This window comes from Diachasma alloeum, unplaced genomic scaffold (genome assembly GCF_001412515.2).
Source record: "Diachasma alloeum isolate Michigan unplaced genomic scaffold, Dall2.0 Dall_scaffold_00213, whole genome shotgun sequence".
Lineage (NCBI taxonomy): Eukaryota > Metazoa > Arthropoda > Insecta > Hymenoptera > Braconidae > Diachasma > Diachasma alloeum.
In genome coordinates, this window is record NW_021680378.1 from 163698 (window position 1) to 181162 (window position 17465).

A 17465-nucleotide genomic window follows, 5' to 3' on the forward strand; every position below is an offset into this window, starting at 1 on the left:
TTTCAAAAATGGCGGCGCTCCCACCTCCGACCATTTTTAAACATTCCTCAAAATTATTTATTCTTCCCATATCATTTTTAACTCGGTCCATCAGGTTTCTATAGGTTGAAAAAAATGTTTAAGCATCTTCCATATGTTTTCAATGTGAAAATCCAGTAAAAAAACATTCGTAACTAATCGTCATTGATCGATTGGACCAAATTTCTTAACCTCCACGACCCGGGAAGTCAACAATTGTCCACCAACTAATATCTTATCTTGCGCCATTGTTTCACACCTCTCCATTTTTAAGACTTGTCCCCCTTCTTGAGTTGCTAGTGGCATTTATCGTCGTGAAGTTAAGCGGGTGGGGTTGAAGTAGAAGGGAATGTCGCTCGTAAGCTTCTCGACTTTATGAGCCACGAATGACGCGGTTGGAGCGCGTCGGAACCGCAGACGTGAAACATTGTCTCCTTTTCTCGGAGAATTCTTCTCCTTTTTCATTTGTTTTGATTTATGGATTTTAAGGAAGAAGGTATAATCGATGTTGAGCGCATCATTAAGTCTTCAAAATGCTTTCAAATGTGGATTAGGATTTATATTGTCGATATATTTATTCTTTTGATGTAGCAGTCAATACATTATTTGCCAGCAGTCAGAAAACACCTCCCTTTTTCTCAAATATTCCAATTTTTTTCTCTTTTTGTTTTTTTTTTTCAATTTTCTTTTTATGAGCAACAGCACTTCGAAAAATAATATATTGGGCATAATCATACAGTATCATACATTTTACATTTAAACATGACAATGTTCATGCATTACATATATGATCGTATCAGCATCAGCTTGTCGAAGACAATGGAGTACACGTCCTCCGAAAAATTCACCTCCTTTTTTCCCAAGACATAGATATTCCTTTAAAATACACTTGGATATCGAATACTTTTTTAAAATTCATCAATATGTGTTTCTCTTAATTTTCAGTCAACCATTTTATACAGCCTGCATAACCTTATGTTTCGATAATTTAATAATTAAGCTTTAAATTAAAATTATCAGATATTCTAGTTATTTGTCAAGCCATAGAGTACGACGATACGATGAAATAGAGTAGAGAGTTTCTGTTTGAGATTTTGATCAACTGCGAACTTTGTAAGGGTTCTAACTCCACCGACTAGGACTGGAAGAAGTGGTTTCAGGTTTTCATCCTGAAATGAGAAAATTATTTTGTATTAGGAAATAACAGTTTATGATGGGATAATATCTTAAATTAAATGTGAATTTGGGTATGATTTTACATGAATTGGGGAGTGTCCATGTATAGGGGGATCAGATATTTGGAGCGGGTGCAATACATTTGCAAGACGTTCAATATTAATTCAATGAACGTGTCATTTATACTTATGGACGTCTTTATCTGCTAACAGTGGAGCACATATGATCAATTCATTGAATGTTTCATATAACATATGAACATTCACTGCTACAGTGGAATTTTGGAAAATTATAAAGCTGCCGATTTCCTCTGGATCACACTCGCATGGATGCGCGGGGGGGAGCGAAGCGAGCGAGGGGCGTAGCCCCTAGGTTGGGGAGCGAAGCGAGCGAGGGGGCGTGGCCCCTAGACTGGGAAGTAAAGCGAGCGAGGGGGCGGCTCCCGTGGTTGGTATGATCAATTCATTGAATGTTTCATATAACATATGAACATCCTCTGCTACAGTGGAATTTTAGAAAATTATGGAGCTATCGATTTCCTCTGGATCACACTCGCATGGATGCGCGGGGGGGAGGGAAGCGAGCGAGGGGCGTAGCCCCTAGGTTGGGGAGCGAAGCGAGCGAGGGGCGTAGCCCCTAGGTTGGGGAGCGAAGCGAGCGAGGGGCGTAGCCCCTAGGTTGGGGAGCGAAGCGAGCGAGGGGCGTAGCCCCTAGGTTGGGGAGCGAAGCGAGCGAGGGGCGTAGCCCCTAGGTTGGGGAGCGAAGCGAGCGAGGGGCGTAGCCCCTAGGTTGGGGAGCGAAGCGAGCGAGGGGCGTAGCCCCTAGGTTGGGGAGCGAAGCGAGCGAGGGGCGTAGCCCCTAGGTTGGGGAGCGAAGCGAGCGAGGGGCGTAGCCCCTAGGTTGGGGAGCGAAGCGAGCGAGGGGCGTAGCCCCTAGGTTGGGGAGCGAAGCGAGCGAGGGGCGTAGCCCCTAGGTTGGGGAGCGAAGCGAGCGAGGGGCGTAGCCCCTAGGTTGGGGAGCGAAGCGAGCGAGGGGCGTAGCCCCTAGGTTGGGGAGCGAAGCGAGCGAGGGGCGTAGCCCCTAGGTTGGGGAGCGAAGCGAGCGAGGGGCGTAGCCCCTAGGTTGGGGAGCGAAGCGAGCGAGGGGCGTAGCCCCTAGGTTGGGGAGCGAAGCGAGCGAGGGGCGTAGCCCCTAGGTTGGGGAGCGAAGCGAGCGAGGGGCGTAGCCCCTAGGTTGGGGAGCGAAGCGAGCGAGGGGCGTAGCCCCTAGGTTGGGGAGCGAAGCGAGCGAGGGGCGTAGCCCCTAGGTTGGGGAGCGAAGCGAGCGAGGGGCGTAGCCCCTAGGTTGGGGAGCGAAGCGAGCGAGGGGCGTAGCCCCTAGGTTGGGGAGCGAAGCGAGCGAGGGGCGTAGCCCCTAGGTTGGGGAGCGAAGCGAGCGAGGGGCGTAGCCCCTAGGTTGGGGAGCGAAGCGAGCGAGGGGCGTAGCCCCTAGGTTGGGGAGCGAAGCGAGCGAGGGGCGTAGCCCCTAGGTTGGGGAGCGAAGCGAGCGAGGGGCGTAGCCCCTAGGTTGGGGAGCGAAGCGAGCGAGGGGCGTAGCCCCTAGGTTGGGGAGCGAAGCGAGAGGGTGAGCATGGTCCCGGCGTTGGGGAGTGAAGCGAGCGAGGGGGCGGCCCCCGTGGTTGGTGAGCGATGCGAGCCGGGGGCGTAACCCCCTAATTATCAAGTAAAAAAAATACACAAAAATCATGAAATGTTCCTATTACGAACTTCAAGATTGGCATAAAAATTTTCACTCACCGTAAGTGCAAGAGCCCACTCCAGAGCAGCGCAAAGTGTCTCGGCCCATGCCCTCCGATGCGCTTCACTATCCCTCCCAATGGCTTTCCCCTTGGCACTCTCTGATATTCTCTCCACCAAATTGCCTTCATAATCCTGCAAGAAGGGGTTTATCCTAAATCCCCTTTTACTCTTCTCGTACTCTTTCAATAAATCATCAACATTGTCCTCATATCTCGAATTTATCATCGAACTCCCTGCATTATCCGTAGATTCTTGCTGCTCATCAACTAATTTATTCTTAAAAGGCTCATTGTTAATTCGATATATCGAAGACACTTTAGTGTAATTATCATCGTAAATTCTGTGCAACTCCATCAGAGATTTTGATCTCTGGAATTTTGAAAAATACTCGTCATCTTTTAAATCATAATTCATTATAAATTTCAGAGAATTTCTTCTGGATAGTAAACTATTTTCACTTTTTATCCTTTCAACGTTGAAATTATCAAACGAGGTAATGTTGAAATTTGTTTGTTCCTGAGTAATATATTTACTATCAAAATCGTTGATGTCGGGAATTTTTACGTCATTAGTGTGCGTTTCTGCTAATCTATCAATAGAAATCACTGGAATTTCTGGCGAATTCTTTTCAGAACAATTATTTCCCTCTGAATTATCCGGTGATTTTGCTCGATAAATAATTCGTTTTCTCGGAGATGTTGGTCGTGAAGATGGTCGTGAATCATCGGATTCTGATTCCGACTCTGGTCCAGATTCCAAATAATAGTCAGAAGCCAAATCAAAAAGCTTGAGAGATCGGTATTCCTCCTCAATTTTTCCATTATCCTCGCCCACGAGATTGGATTCACCCGTTCTCTCATGATCATTAGCAGTTGCCTCTGGACTCATAGGATGAAACGTTCGAACGTCCATGGACTCCTTGCTCGTGATCTCTGGAAAATCGTCGGGCTGGGCGACCAGTAGGAAAATCTTCCTCTCTGCAAAACTATCAGCCAAAGAATATTTCCCATCGCGGTTCAACGCAACATCAACATAATTCTCGCACAGAGTCTCAAAAGTCGTTCGAAGCTGCTTAACATATTTGACTAGCTGACGATATCTAACTTTATCCTGCGATTTTTCGAGATTGTGATTGGAAACGATAGCTTTGACTATCTCAAGATCGGCTCCGGTTTTCGTTATCTCGGCCAGACAAAGCTCAAAGAGCGTTAGAATTTTAATAGTCCAGGCTGCTCCTGCTTGTCGATAGAGGTTTGCGGGCTGATCTAAATTTGCGACTTTTTGAAGGAGAAATTTGAGCCCTGGACGGGCGTCGAATTTCAGGGACGCCGCATAGGCGAGGTCCAGGGCAGCTAAGAATGTATCGATGTGAGGAGAGGTCAGATGAGATATACAGCTTGTTGGGGGAATTTTTGATGTTGGTGAGGTGGAGTTTGGTATCACGTTCGTAAAGCTGAAATTGGGGAAGATATGTTCAAATTTGTAGGGCGGCGATTTCGTTTTTGATGGTGATTAGGAAGGTGAAAGGATCAGGATCTCTGTATGAGACATCCATGGTTCTAGTAATTTTTTAACGAGAAATGAGTAATCGTAAGGGGTGAACCAGAGATGCGCACAGTTCATTATATCGGTCTCATGGGCTCATATGACCCTTATGATCCCTCCACTTGTCTCTGTCACGTGAGGTTATCTTCGAATACCAGATGGAAAGAGGACTGTATGAAATAATAGTATTTAAACACGTATTGAGTCATTAATTATTGATATCAATTGATTAGAAGTAAACTTTTCAATTGATAAGAATCTGGTTTCATTTTCCTTTCTCGGGGAATCCCCGGAATTCCGTTCACCTGCTGGCCCCAACCCGGCGCTGACGCTTCAACATGGCCGACGTACAACGTTTAGAATGAAATCAGCAAAAGTGGTGTTAGGAGAAACTTCGCATTGATATACGCTGTTGGAGTTTGTCTATGATTCAATTAATTATGCTCTCCAATAATAAATGGGTTTTCAGGCCTGATTGAAAATTTTCAAGTGGAAAATTTTATGTCAGCCATCTTGTAAGCTTCAGCGCCGCCACTCGTCAATTTAACATATCGACCAACTGTGTCATCTCATTGTTTTCATACTCACCATGATATTGAGCCTCCAGAGCCTGGCAGAAGGACACTAGCAATGCACTGCAACAACATCTGATGCACCAACAAACCAACAACCAATGCTCTCAATTGTACCCGTACAATATATAAATCAGGGTTCAACGTCGAGGCGACCGACGGTGGGTACAACAGGAAGACGTAGGATCTTTCATCCGAATGCTGTTGGGGATTTTCAGGTCGTTGCTCAGCAAGAAGAAATACCTGAGAATTCATAAGAAAAAAAATAACGAAAATAATGAGTACTTATTTTGCCAATTTAAACGGATTATAGTAGAGCTTTTTCATAACTTGAACATTGTGAGGTTAGTATGGGTGGATGCAAAATAAAATTCGCAAAATACGAAACACTGTTGTGAACAGAAATAGGTTATTCATTGGTTAAGACTACAAACAGTTGTACTAAATACTCTTTGGAAAATAAAATTTGTTTAATATCTGTGATGTCATTGCGGTTTGGATGAACTCGTGGAGGGATAAAATGATATAGAATATTCAATCACTCTTTCGTGGACGAGATTTATGTGTTTATGTGGTGTGCGTACTACGAAAGCTGCTTTCTCAATGATAAATAAAAAATAATAATTCAACTCATCGTATGGTTTTTTTTCATCTTAGTCAACTGTGATCTAGCCATGGACTCAAGCCATGGATTTTAATAGTGATGAACGATATATATTTCATTATATCTTCAAACATATATTACAAAATCGTGCGCAATTTCAATGTCAGTTTCCATAGAGGAGTTCTTTGCATTCAGAAAAATCGTTACCGCAGATTATAAAGATTTTTTAAAAATTTCTTCCACTGATATGTCGTGGTGACATCTGAGGTTTTGAAAAAGGACTCCTCTAGGTATTTTGTTTTGCTCATCTCAAAACATTATCGTGCTTACTAACAGCGGGTGCATGTGTGTCTAATAACACTGGTTTACGTTATCAAATCGGTAGATGGATTCAATGAATCGGGGATTTTTCAGCGAAGGGAAGATAGAAAAATCTGGAAGATGGCTTAAAAAATTGGTTCCACTCGTAGAAACTGCGTGAAGCGAGTTGAAGGTGATCTGAAGAGGATAAATAGATTTAGTAAATGCTTGAAAATACGAGGTGGAGGCGCCGCCATTTTTGAAGGCCCTTGCGGCAGAGGGAGAAGGCACCCAAGATGGCGGCGCTCACGGCTATTCACCACCTCGTATTTTCAAACATTCCTTAAAATTATTCATCCTCTTCTGATGATCTACAATTTAGTCAATTAAATTCCTAGGTAAAGAATGTTTTCCCCGCATTTCAAAACACCAAAAATTGAATCAATCACCGATAACGGGAAGATAACTGTCAACGTCATAACATCTTCAACAATGGACACACTATACTCGCGTAAAAATACAATATAGGGTTATGGGGAAACGTATGTATAATAACCAAACGTAGCCTTGGTGATGGGGGGGGGTAGTAATTACAATAAAAGAGGTTTGTGTGTAAAATTTTTCCAAGGAAAATCAAAAAATTTTTCTTCAGAAAATTTTTATCTCATTCTTCAATTCATCTGTTTCTGCTTTTTCTTTTTTTTGCAAATTAAAATCCATGACGTGAGTTACCGTGAACGGCTAGAGCCAATGGGGGCCCGTGTTCGACGTAGTGTTAGTGTATACGGGGGGTGTCGTGTGCTGCCTACAACCGACGGGGTAGGAAGTTGTGTGCTGGTCGATCAGTGTCGTCTCAATGGTCATCGTATCCTCGAATACTGTTGATGGTAGTGTTGTTGCATTCTGCCTCTTCACGGCAGTCATAACCTCGCGCAGCTGGCTCACCTGAGATCAATTCAGGTCACAGGAGGGAAAGAAAAAAGAAGAACGAAGAGAAGGCAAAAAAAAGTAAAAATAATGTAAATCAAGATAAATGCGATAATGAGAGACGCAAGCACGGGCGGACACTTCTAAATCACGAGATCAATGAAATTATCGGTGAATAAATGGAAATATTCTCCGCTCTTCTTTCGCAAATTGTCGACAATTGATTGATTGATTGAAGCCAATTCCTAATGAATCATGGAAAATGGTGACAAACCTGCGCTGAGAGTTGACGAAGACGCTCAGACTCCTCGGGTGTGGCATCACGCCTTGCGGCAACCTTGACCTGTGCAATGTCTCCGTAAAAAGACTCGGATCTTGGTGAGAATGCCATCGTAAGTTGATGCAATTCCTGGAGGGAATTTGAACAGGCACGATAGCAGGCAATACCACAGACTTCCCACTGTTCTGGGGTGAGAATTGGTCCGCTGCTGACAAGAACATGCCTGCAAAGTCAATTGTAAAAGGAAGGGATATACACTTGTCCCAGTTGACAATTCATATTTTTATCAATCACGTTATGTCGGATTATGAAATCCTAGACAGCAAGAAAGTTGTCACGTATCCATCATCAATAGGTATTGAATTACGCGAAACAAGTCCATTGAGTGAAGAATTGGTAAAAAAAAGTGTAACATGCACGATAGGAGACGTTTTAGTCACGACGAGGATGTTTGACGGGTTCCACTGGGTGTCGAGTGTCACCCTTTACCAATATACAGACACACTGTATCGAACCAGAGGTAGGATCAGAAGCTACCTTATATCCTATCCGACAGTCTGTCAAGCTTCGTTATCGTCTTACACCTATACAATATTCTTATATTTTTTTTGTCTTTAAAACCACTAAACCCACATTCCATGCGTATGTGATTGCACTACTGAATCGTGTAGTTACGATTTTTAATGAATCATTGGCTTTCACATCATGAGATAATTGATCATTCATCGTTTTCTAGGCATTGATCAATTAAGGCGTTTTCGCAAAGCTGAAGCAGATGGCAGCAGGTGCTTACAGCATTGAACAAAGTTAGTCACGAGAGAGATCCGATCAATTAGCCCCTTATGTATAGATATTCCAAATTTTTATTTTTTTCCTCATTGAAGTAGTTTTGAAGAAAATTCCGAGCTAATAAAAAACATTTGCTAGTTAGTACTTTTTTAAAAATAAATTTTTGAAAAATCACCCCTGAAAATTTATCCCCCCTATTTCATTATTTCCAAAATTTTTTATCACCAATCGGTAGCAAATTGTTTGAAGTTTTTGCGAGTTAAGAAAAAATCGTCAATGCACTCCTATTATTGTGTAAATTAACAATTCCAATTTCAATTGAAAACTAGAGTTGATGACCAGAGTTTGTAGCAGAGATGTCAGACAAGATATGAATGTTTTTTTTGGCTCAAATGAAAGAGCGGGTCGAGAAATGGCGTGCAGAAGTCTTTAAAGATGACAAATCTCTCTAAAGATGATGTCTGTTTTCAATTGAAAAGCGCAATTGTGACAACATTTTCCAGTGGGTTCTAGGAGTCTCCCCTGGTTCAACACCATCTTTAGAGGTCCTAGCACGCCATTTCTCGACCCGCTCTTTCGTTTGAGCCCAAAAAAACATTCATATCTTGTCTGACATCTCTGTTACAAACTCTGGTCATCAACTCTGGTTTTCCGTTGAAATTGGAATTGTTAATTTACACAATAATAGGGTTGCATTGACGATTTTTTCTTAACTCGCAAAAATCTTCAAACAATTTGCTATCGATTGCTGATAAAATTTTTTGGAAATAATGGAATAGAGGGCATAACGCCTTTTTTTCAGAGGTGATTTTTCAAAAATTTATTTAAAAAAAAGTACTAACTAGCAAATGTTTTTTATTAGCTCCCAATTTTCTTCAAAACTACTTCAATGAGGAAAAAAATAAAAATTTGGAATATCTATACATGAGGGGCTAATTGATCGGATCTCACGAGAGGAAAAGATTATTTCTAACACTATTTTAATGACTGTCAGACTCGTCAACGAAACTCTAAACAATCGAAACATCTTTATTCGAAGATATCCGTATGAAAAAATCGTATAGAAATTTTCTATACGGATTGCGTATAGAATTTCTATAGGATTTTTGTATATGATATTCGGATATTTCTATAAGGATATTTTTTATGCAAATTTTTTCTATACGATTTCTATAGGTTTGATTCTATACGACCCACTGTCACATGTATGGAAAGAATTCGTATGGAGTTGCGACATTTCTCTACGTTTTTCTCTGGAGCGTAATCAACAAAATAATCACCAAAATTTGAAAATAATAAAATCATTGATAATGTAGGACTGCCAATTGTCTATTGAGTGAGTAATACTAAATTTCACGAAGAGGATTTTTTATTAACCAAATAATCATTGATAATTATTATTTAATAATTAATTATTTATCAATTAATTATTGATTAATACAATAATTCGGAATTTGAATATTTAATTGCTGGTGAATTTAATAATTAAAAATTGTAGAGTAATATTAACCAACAGACTAGTGGAAAATTCAATGGTAATGCTAATTTATGATTATGACCATCTCGAGTATAAACAGGGTGTCACAAATTAAAAGTCACATCGAAATAACTCAAGAACGGTAGCTGCGATAAAAAGATGTTTCGAGCAAAAGTTGCGTCATTATAGGGGGCAAATTTATACAAAAGATCTATAGATGGCGCCATGTTGTGTGTTCACCTGGTGTTATTTTTTTGTTACTCTTTCTGCGGTACTAAAAAAAAAATAAATGCTATCCTTTTCTGAGCCATTGAACACGAATTAGCCACATGGCGCCATTAGTTCGTGCATTCGCCGAAAAACTTATCCTATCGTAAAAAGGAGAAAAGAAATCGATCTCGAAATATCTCGAAAATCTCGAATAAGTCTAAGCGTAAGACTGAAACCGAAGCGCCACTATGTGAGGAGATGAGAAGAATGAGCGCGGTCCATCTCGTCTTTACAAAAAATGTACTAGCCCAGTAATTTCTGGAGAGAAACATACCTGATACAAGCGCAGCCCAACCTCGCGATACTCTCAGTCTGCTGTACAACGCATTCAGCCATCACTAATAGAAGTTGCTTAAGCATAAGCGTAGTTGCCGGAAGTAATTCGTCCTTTCGCTTCACCTCAGGACCTGGAAGACCCACAATAATCACCACAGATCATCTCACCCCTCCCCAAAATCATCATACCTTGGAGATGGGTCAAGTAGTCAACCACCAAATCCGTTGTCAGTCCGCAGCACTGCTTGAAATTCGGGGCAAAATTGTCCCATCCCCGGAATATCTTCGAGGTCATCCTCAGCCAATTCTGAACCATGGGAAGAAGTAGATGGTTAACGCAGTAGAGACCGAAGGCCGGTCCGGGGACATTCAAGACATCTCGAAGAAGATGGAAGAGGGTTTCCAACGTGTGCGGTTGATATCTTCTTGGGCAGATCATTGTGGCGCTAGCCAGTCCCTCGATCAGAAGATACCAGACCCTCAGAATTCCGCTCGGTTTCTCCATGCTCTGAAGAGTTATCGTCTGTGCCTTATCCACCCTTGAAAGAATCTCGTAGGAAATCTCAGGGACAATTTCTTGCATTGATTCCGAGGATCTCTCGAACTTTGTCAATTCCAGATTAGGAATGATTGGATCGACGTATTGAGGGATCGTAGACAGTTGAATCCTTGTGGCTGAATGGAAGATAGGGCACGCAGGCATTCGGTACATTGACGACAAGATATCACTGCAGTTGAGTAAATACTTCAAGCTCTCCAAGCACAATCTCATCTTTCTAATTTCTGCGTTATTGATTTGATCGATATCCTGCGGTGTCTCGGTCTCTCCCGAGCCTCGCACATGTCTCAGGAGACACAAAATACAGTCTAAGGCGGCATTAGCAAACACCAGGGTATTGTCAGTCGATAAAAAGACTCGAAAGACCTCGAGAAGTGGTGCTGACTCGACAGAGTCAGAATTACCAACAGAAGCTACACGTAACGCTCCAAACAAAGGCCTCCATCCAGACCTGATTTCAGTCCTATTTGTCTCAACGAATTCGCAGATGCAGCTGACGATTTGGTCCTGGACATCGCTGTCACAAAGCTCCAGGCATAGGAGATTCTCAAAGGGTTTGAAGAGGGCTTCATTGAAATGAAAGTGCGGCAGTTCAATCTGCTCATTCAACAACGCTGCCATTGAATCGTGAATACATTGAACTGCTTTCTTAGAGATCTCTCGATCTTTGTGGCAAGCTGCTTCCATGAAATGAGGACCTAAGATACTCCAAATCCTCATGACGTGAATCAGAGGTCGTCCGCTCTTCACACACTTCAGCATGACCTCTCCCAATCTTGAAAGAAGAAGAACATTCAACTCTTCCTCTCGAGGCTTGCTCTTCTTCCACCAGAACCTATTGCTGTCCCTGCAGCTCTCCGTTGATTTGAAGAGCTGATCTTTACTTGCGCAGCATAAAGCTGATAAGAAGGAACACAGGGCCTTCAAATTCAACTTCAAAGCAGCATCTTCAAACAGTCTATCGACTTGCTGCGATAAAACACAGATGATCTTCGCAGCGTAATCAGCAGGAAGGATCCCATTGAACTGATTATCAGCGTTGGACTCTTGAATGATCTCCGGAATAGTATCGGTAATCGTATTCTGGCTGTAAGGTGTCGACAGGAAGCTGTAAACATCAACACACGTTTCTTCCTCATCAACGATATTGAAGTTGAGTTTATTCTTGTCGTTTAATTTTGAATCCGATGTATTCGCGTCTTTCTTCTCCTTCTTGATGACTTTTGGAAGCGAGAGAGTCTGATTCCTACCAAAGAAATCATGCTCCAGTTTGCTGACGTATAAACAACAGGTGAATACGTGCGGCCAACAGTCAGATCCATGACTTCCAAGCTCCAATCCCCTTCCAAGTAACACCTCCATGCTCAGCGCATGTGATGTATGAATATTCGTCGCCCTGTTTTGTAATTTGAGTCTCAAAACGTCCTTGGTGCGCCTCAATTTCGATATCGCGGGCTCTGTGCAAGCAGCTTTCGCCAATAAAGCGAAGATAGAACCACAACGATTTTGCAGTCCCAAAATATTACTGAGCGTCGCCGCCTTGTGAAGCCCCTCCAATGCGAGAACCACCGTGTCCCGGATTCCTCGGCGTGTGTTGTCCCGATTCAGGAGACCTTTGTTGGATTCCTCCTTGACGGGATTCAGTCCAGCTGTTAGAACTGTCATCATACTCGCCCAACAACAGGACAATACCCTACGGGATAATTTGGCACCTGCCTCAGCCTCAGGGGTTGGCTCACTTCGGGAGAGTTGGGCCTTCTCAAGACGTCGGTAATCCGACAGCAACTGTCCTCCTCGCTGGCTTTCGCTTATTCCATCAACGTCGACCAAGATGTTCACCAAGGCGCAATTCTCGGTTGATGAAGGATTGTAACCGCATTTCTCCAAGAGATTGCAGGCCAGGATCTGCTGGTACAACTCGGACAGCCATGTCGCTGATAAGTATACCAGAACTCCCGATCCGTGAACCTCTTCGACAAACTGTTCCTCGCTGATCGGCACTTGACGACCTTCCAAGCAGTAATAATTCATTCTGATTAATTTCAGATTGAGTAGTAGTGCTGCGTAAGTAGCTAAGTAAATACCATCAGCATTCATGATCGTGATTAAGGCACACGTGTCAACGCTCATCTGCGTTCGATCCTGTATCTTCTGCTGTGCAGCGAAGACACCTTGACAGTATTCAGATGCGAAACTCTGGAGTGCCTCGTCGACCTCAATGTTACTCCGGAGATTGAGAACATTGGGAATGAGATCTGTTCGGAGGATCTTCACGAACTGACGGGCATTGTGTCTTTCTACGTCAACATTGCATTCTTCAGCTGCTTGTCGGCCAACGTGAAGACACTTTGGCAATTTCTCCAGTCGCAGTCGTTCCTTTTCGTTTTCAATTGCATAGTCGTGCTCGTCGATGCTGTTCTCCTCGTTGATGTCGTCGGATTCATTCTGAGGACCTTCTGTATCAGTGGAATCGCCGTCCTCTGATGGACCGTGACCAGATGAATCGGACTCCGAGCCGCTCGACTTCTTCATCAGTTCCAGCTGTTCTCGATAGGTCTTCGGTAATCTGGCCATGCTCTGGTACGTCAGAGGTCCACGATAATCACAGGATTCCAGGTTCTCGTAGAGGGAGTTTATCGTACAGGTGTAACTGTGATTGATCGCCTTGCCCTCGCAGAGTTCCTGCAGAGCTGACAGCATCGCCACGACACAGGAGACGCTTGCGTACAGAGTGGACTGTCCCGCCATCGTAGACTCCTCGATGGAGTCCATGGCAAGTCTCATCAGGGCCATGTCACTCTGCGGTTGACTTGTCTTTTCTTCTTCGATCAGAAGGGGCCCTGTAAAGTCTACTATACGGCTTGGACTTCGAAGAAGTTCTCGGAGGGCTTTCAGGGGCTCCAGTCTCTGCTGGGGGGTTGGGTACAGCAACATCCGGTGGAACACCGACTCCAGGACTGGCCGGAGGGGACCGACACAGCCCACGAGGCGAACCAGTTCCGTGCCGATGCTGTAATTGTTTTTTTTTTATTTTGAGAACGGAATTCTACAGAACGGGGGAGTGGGTTTTGGGCTTCGTACCTGTACACGGTTTTCGCTTGATGATTATCAAAGCTTAAAGCTGATGTTGTGTAACCAGAGCCCCGGCCCACTTCGGTGTCTTTACCCTCTCGCGATGTAAAACTTTTGTCCACACGGGGGGTACCCAGAAATGCGATCAATGCGGGACAGAATTTCTGCCAGAGGAAGGTTGTGAAGTGGGCATTTGTGTGAATTTTCTGGGGTAATGAGGAGATGAGGGTGTGCAGGCATTCGAGGAGAAAGACGATCGTGTTCCCATTTTTGCCGGTTGAATATCTTTTTCTACCAAGTTGAAGAGATTTATTCCAAATTTTTGAGGAGTTTTGATTGATTTTTGTGATTGGGGGAAGTTGTTACTTACCTTTGCGCCTCGTCCAAGCGGCTGCAGATGTATTGGAGGATTGGTAAGGCTTCATTGAAACAGGAGACACCTCTTTCGCGCAAATTTTTATTGCGCTTTGCGTATTCGTCCATCTCTTGGCATTCTTCGTCTGCGGGATCAATTAATTTGCATGAGACTATGTCAATATCCCTGAATTTTGGTATCCCTCTTTGTATAAGATACTTCCTTCGTTGATCCCTCATTCGATGAAATTTTTTTATTATTTATTCATCTCTTTGGGGTTACAAATGTTTTTCTTTGTTTTACACCTATGTAATCCTCCTCCTCTCCTTAATAATTAGTTAACATCAGTTATATAAAATTTCTTCTATGTCGCTCGATGAAATTTTTACCTCTAATCAATTAATGTCGACAGTTAATGACTCACAGCGTGTTTAAATACTATTATTTCATGCAGTCCTCTTCTCCTCTTTTTTGGAACTTAAACTTATGTGATAGAAACATTGGATTCAAAGGGGCTTAAGGGTCAAACGGGGATACCAGTGGAGTGATCCTAAGGGTCAAATAGCTAGAAGAGTCGAAAGGCTATTTTGACCTTTGAAACTGTGGGGCCCACATGGTTAAGGCTCAAGGTCATCAGACCCTTACGATTCTATTTATGATTACTTTTCTCGGTGAAAAATTACCATGACCATGGGTATCTTATAAGAAGCACACAAAGTTCGAGGTATCTTATACAGAGGGTCAACTCTACCCTCCCAGCCCGATAGCTCAATTTGATTGAGAAAAGAATATTTTGATACACGTGCATAATAGTATATTGTGTTACTAGTGCGTAAAGTTCCACTTTTTCGGACGCGCGTGTAACATCCTAATTTTTGTAATACCTGTCGAGGTCACTGTTCAGAACGGTAGTGGGGGTAAAATTGTTGTTTTACGCATACCGTGCGGGAAACAACCGCTTTATGCACGACGTGCGTAAAGTGAATCTCGTGCGTCAAGCATCACTTACACAATCGAAATTCACTTTAGACACGTTCTTGAACTCTACACACTTAGGCACAAGAACAACCACTTTACCCCCACTACCGTTCCGAACAGTGAACTCGGCAGGTATCACAAAAAAATAGGATGTGAACACGTGCGTGTGAAACAGTGAATCTTTACGGACTAGTAGCACAATATACTATTTTGGCGGTCGCCAGAGGCGAGTGCTACTTTCCCAAGGGTCAAAGAACACTTTTCCCACGAGTATCGAAGCCTATTTTTCGTCATGATGAAAATTAAAATTCAAGTGTGTAAAGTGAATATTCTTGTAATTCGAGTGAATTCTTGTGGAATTTTCATTTTACGCACGTTTGTGAACTTTACGCACGCCGTGCGGAAAACAACTGCTTTACGCACACTAAACCGTTTCGAAAAGTGCACTTTTCAGGCAGATATAATCAAAAAACGTTTTTTGGCGCTCGTCAAACCCTATATTTTTCATCGCAATGTGTGGAAAATGAGATTTTACACACAAGTGATGGAATAGTACATTTCGACACTAGACCGTGAGGAACTTTTCTGGCGAATATGAGGTTACAGGACGAGCCGAGGGCGAGTCCTGTAATCATATGAGGTAGAAAAGTTCCCACGGCCGTGTCGAACAATATTTTTTGTCATTAGGCCCGAAAACCGCGATTTAACCGAATGAATCGAGGTTAAAATCGCGGTTTATCGGGCCCAGTGACGAAAAGTGCACTTTTCAGCCAGGTATTACAAAAAAATTGTAAATAATAAAAACTCACCCAAGAATAAACAAAATGACCTGAGTGTCTGACTAGTCGCCGCCTGTGCAGCCGTCCTAACCGCTTGGTTGCCATTCTCAAAAGCTTCGCAGCACGTCGTGAGAATGGCAATAATCAAACGACCGTTCATCGTCCAGTACGCCGAACAGGCGACTTGCAACAGCACCTACAGTGAGGGACATTATCATAGATTAAAAACCCGGGTGTTATGTTAATGAGGATTATCAATACCTTAAGCATATCCGTTTGGGTATCGTCGGACTGGGACAGTATGGATCCCATTGCGTGCAACATCTGAGCTGGCAGCCACAGTGAGTCATCCTCCGGTTCGTAGGGCGATTGAAATCGATCGTCTCTCAGTATTTTCTGCAATTTTTTTCAATCCATCGGATGAAAAATTTTGGAAATGATAAATCTGTTGCCGATTCTTTGTTTGCGATTAACGTTAAAATAACTGAATGGATTTCAATGGCATTTTCATTGTTGAATAGTTTACCCGATAGGGTTGGATAGTTCAGTATACAGCGTACAAACTTCTAGAAAATTATAGAGCTTTCTGGAAAATTTTGGAACTTTCTGGCGAAATATAGAATATTCTTAAATTTTTAATAATAGTCTCGGAGTTTCAAGAAAATTTGAGAAAATTTGCCTTCTTTTTCTATTTGAAAAAATTATTGGGTTTTCATAGAAACTTCTCGAAAATTTTAAAATATTCTGAAAAAATGAAGCACATTTCGGACTTTCTAATACATTTTTTAGGTTTTCTAACAAAAAATTGTAGAAATTCTCAAAAATCCCGAAAATATAACTATAAAACTGATTACTCAATTATAGGAATTTATTGCGCTGCCTTGTACAGTTCACATTCTGTAACTTTCTGGAAAAATCTAGAATATTCCCAAATTTTTTATAATATTCTCGAGGGTTCGGGGAAAATTGGAAAAAATTCGGCTTCTCTTACTAATTGAGAAAATTATTGGATTTTCATAGAAACTTCTCAAAAATTCTAAAACATTCTGTAAAAATGAAGAATACTCTAGACTCGCGACTAAAATTTTTCGATTTCCTATAAAATTCAAAAAAATTCGAAGGTTTCCTAAAAAAAATGCTTAAATTCGAAAAAAATCCCGGGGTGACGATCATTTCTATCTTCATTTCAAATAGTTTCTTCGGAAAATCCTATCGTAAAAAGTATAACTATAAAACTCGTAACTAAATCAATCAATTCCCTTCAATGCCAAAATCTGACATTGATAAATCAACAAAGCCGGCTGCACTATCACCAAACGCCCAAGTTGTTATCAAAACAAACCGGAAGTCCTGTCACCGCGCGTCGGAATAAGAGAAGCAATTCTCATTATAACAAAATATACCTACGTGTAATCCAGAAATTCCGTAGGACACAAATTTACTTCTTTTTGTTTCCAGCGCGAGTTGAATAGCATGAAGACACTTGCTCCGCAGTTCATGAGGGGGATCACGCAGCAGTCCCTGCTGTTTTTCCATGAACTCTGAAGTCCGTAAATCAACGGTTTATGAAGGCAATTAATGGACAAAGGTATCGGAGCACTTACCGTAGGCATCTTGCGCTGCTTTTCGTAAATTCGATAGTTTAGCATTTTGTGAGTCCCGCACGATCTGTTGCAGGAGATCCTCCAT

At 42.4% G+C, this 17465-nt stretch overlaps 1 protein-coding gene across 2 annotated transcripts; it reads right to left on the reverse strand.

Moving 5' to 3' along the window:
* Nucleotides 1–568: 568 nt before the first annotated feature.
* LOC107037132 (brefeldin A-inhibited guanine nucleotide-exchange protein 3) lies at nt 569–17465 on the reverse strand. 2 transcript variants are annotated; one of them, XM_015255516.2, is made up of 12 exons: nt 17381–17465; nt 17184–17317; nt 16038–16172; nt 15807–15972; nt 14035–14164; nt 13674–13955; nt 10223–13602; nt 10032–10164; nt 7216–7444; nt 5127–5353; nt 2991–4446; nt 569–1187 (listed from the first exon to the last, which is right to left on the reverse strand). In XM_015255516.2, exons 1-12 carry the CDS (start codon nt 17463–17465, stop codon nt 1044–1046), a joined length of 6501 nt encoding a protein of 2166 aa, XP_015111002.1. In that variant the 3' UTR covers nt 569–1043. The 2 variants fall into 2 exon arrangements, with proteins under 2 accessions (XP_015111002.1, XP_015111003.1); XM_015255517.1 differs by lacking the exons at nt 569–1187; nt 2991–4446 and adding an exon at nt 6747–6959 and having other exon boundaries at nt 5283–5353.